The sequence below is a fragment of the Habropoda laboriosa genome, unplaced genomic scaffold (genome assembly GCF_001263275.1).
Source record: "Habropoda laboriosa isolate 0110345459 unplaced genomic scaffold, ASM126327v1 scaffold111, whole genome shotgun sequence".
NCBI lineage: Eukaryota > Metazoa > Arthropoda > Insecta > Hymenoptera > Apidae > Habropoda > Habropoda laboriosa.
The window spans coordinates 640,122-641,508 of record NW_017100293.1 but is presented as its reverse complement, the minus strand read 5'-3'; the positions used below and the strand labels follow the sequence as shown (position 1 = coordinate 641,508).

General features: G+C 24.8%; 1 protein-coding gene across 1 annotated transcript in view; it reads right to left on the bottom strand.

Moving 5' to 3' along the window:
* Window positions 1-1,275: 1,275 nt before the first annotated feature.
* LOC108573826 (pantothenate kinase 3) overlaps window positions 1,276-1,387 on the bottom strand; it is a 2,632-nt gene continuing 2,520 nt past the window's right edge. Inside the window, exon 9 of the mRNA XM_017936303.1 lies at window positions 1,276-1,326. Within this exon, the coding sequence (XP_017791792.1) occupies window positions 1,276-1,326 (51 nt within the window). The remainder of the gene's footprint in view (window positions 1,327-1,387) is intronic.

Below are 1,387 nucleotides of genomic sequence, written 5' to 3'. Positions count from 1 at the left end.
AGATCTGATGATAAAAAATTTAGGGAAAATAAATAAGTGTAAAGAACAACAACTAATAGTTTAAAATATCGATATCTTTATTTAATAATTTCATTGATAGGTATAAAGATTCAACGTGAAGTTATAATGTTTTGATAGAATAGTTGCTAAGTAACCAAATCTCAAGTTACAGTATCAGGGAAACATATAAAACACGCAGTACAGTACATGATAATAAAAAGGAAAATATTATTTTATTCCAGAGTAACAATATTATTTTATTACGCACTGTAAAATGCAATAAAAATGCATTAAATGCATGCAAATCTAACATAGTCGAATCATTATCGACGTTGCAATAACAGTTTAAAATTTCTAATATTTCGTGAGAAGTATGGAATTATTTATTAATATAAGAAAGTTACATTTGTTCCTATTCCATAAAAATAAATATATAAACAAATTTCCTTTTTTTATTTTTATAAATTCATACAAATGTTAGCCATAACGTCAAACATGTGATAAAATACGTTTAGAAAAAACATTTTTTTATAGTGCTATGATACAAATATCGCCTTGATATATTTCGTTCTATTTTCGCTAAGTTACAAATCATTTTATAGAAAAATCTCTAACAATATGTTACGTGTCTACATTTTGAAGCACCTTATGTATAACACGATAAAATTCAATAGTGATACATATCTAATACATTACCGCCCATATTTTTCTCGAATAACTAAAAAATGCATGTGAATAACCTATAAATGTGACCACTAACCAATATATTTTTACATCGATTTTTAACCATTATTACAACATACCACTAATTAATTATTATATTTCATGCCTTTTAATAGTCAAAGTAAAAAAGAGTTAATGAAATCAATAATAGTAATAGGTATTAAGTACTTGTAAAAACAATTACTCCTTTGCCTGTTTTTTTAATAATTATGAATGATCATAAAATTATACATATAATGAATATCGTGCTTTGTGTGTAGAATTCTAAACATATAAGTATTTATACAAATATTTAAAAAATAAAATATGAGGTAGACTCATTTTACTCATATAAAGAATATTTGAATGAATTGTATGCGTTTGAGTTTTTGGTCCATTGTAATTTCTTGTACAAACTCGTGCAAGGTTTGTGCCCACATTCGGTCTTTATGCAATAATCACGTAACACATTTTAAAGTAATAACCTATTATACTGTGCTCATTTGTTCAAACTATAATAAATATGGTCACATTTGAAGGTAATACAATTCCGACCTTAGGTTTTTTTCATTATTAAAATTTGATGTAACGTTGTAACTGCATATACAACATGTACAATACTTCCTGAGAAATTAAATATTATATAACAAAAATAAATTACGTTAAATAATTACATAACCATCCT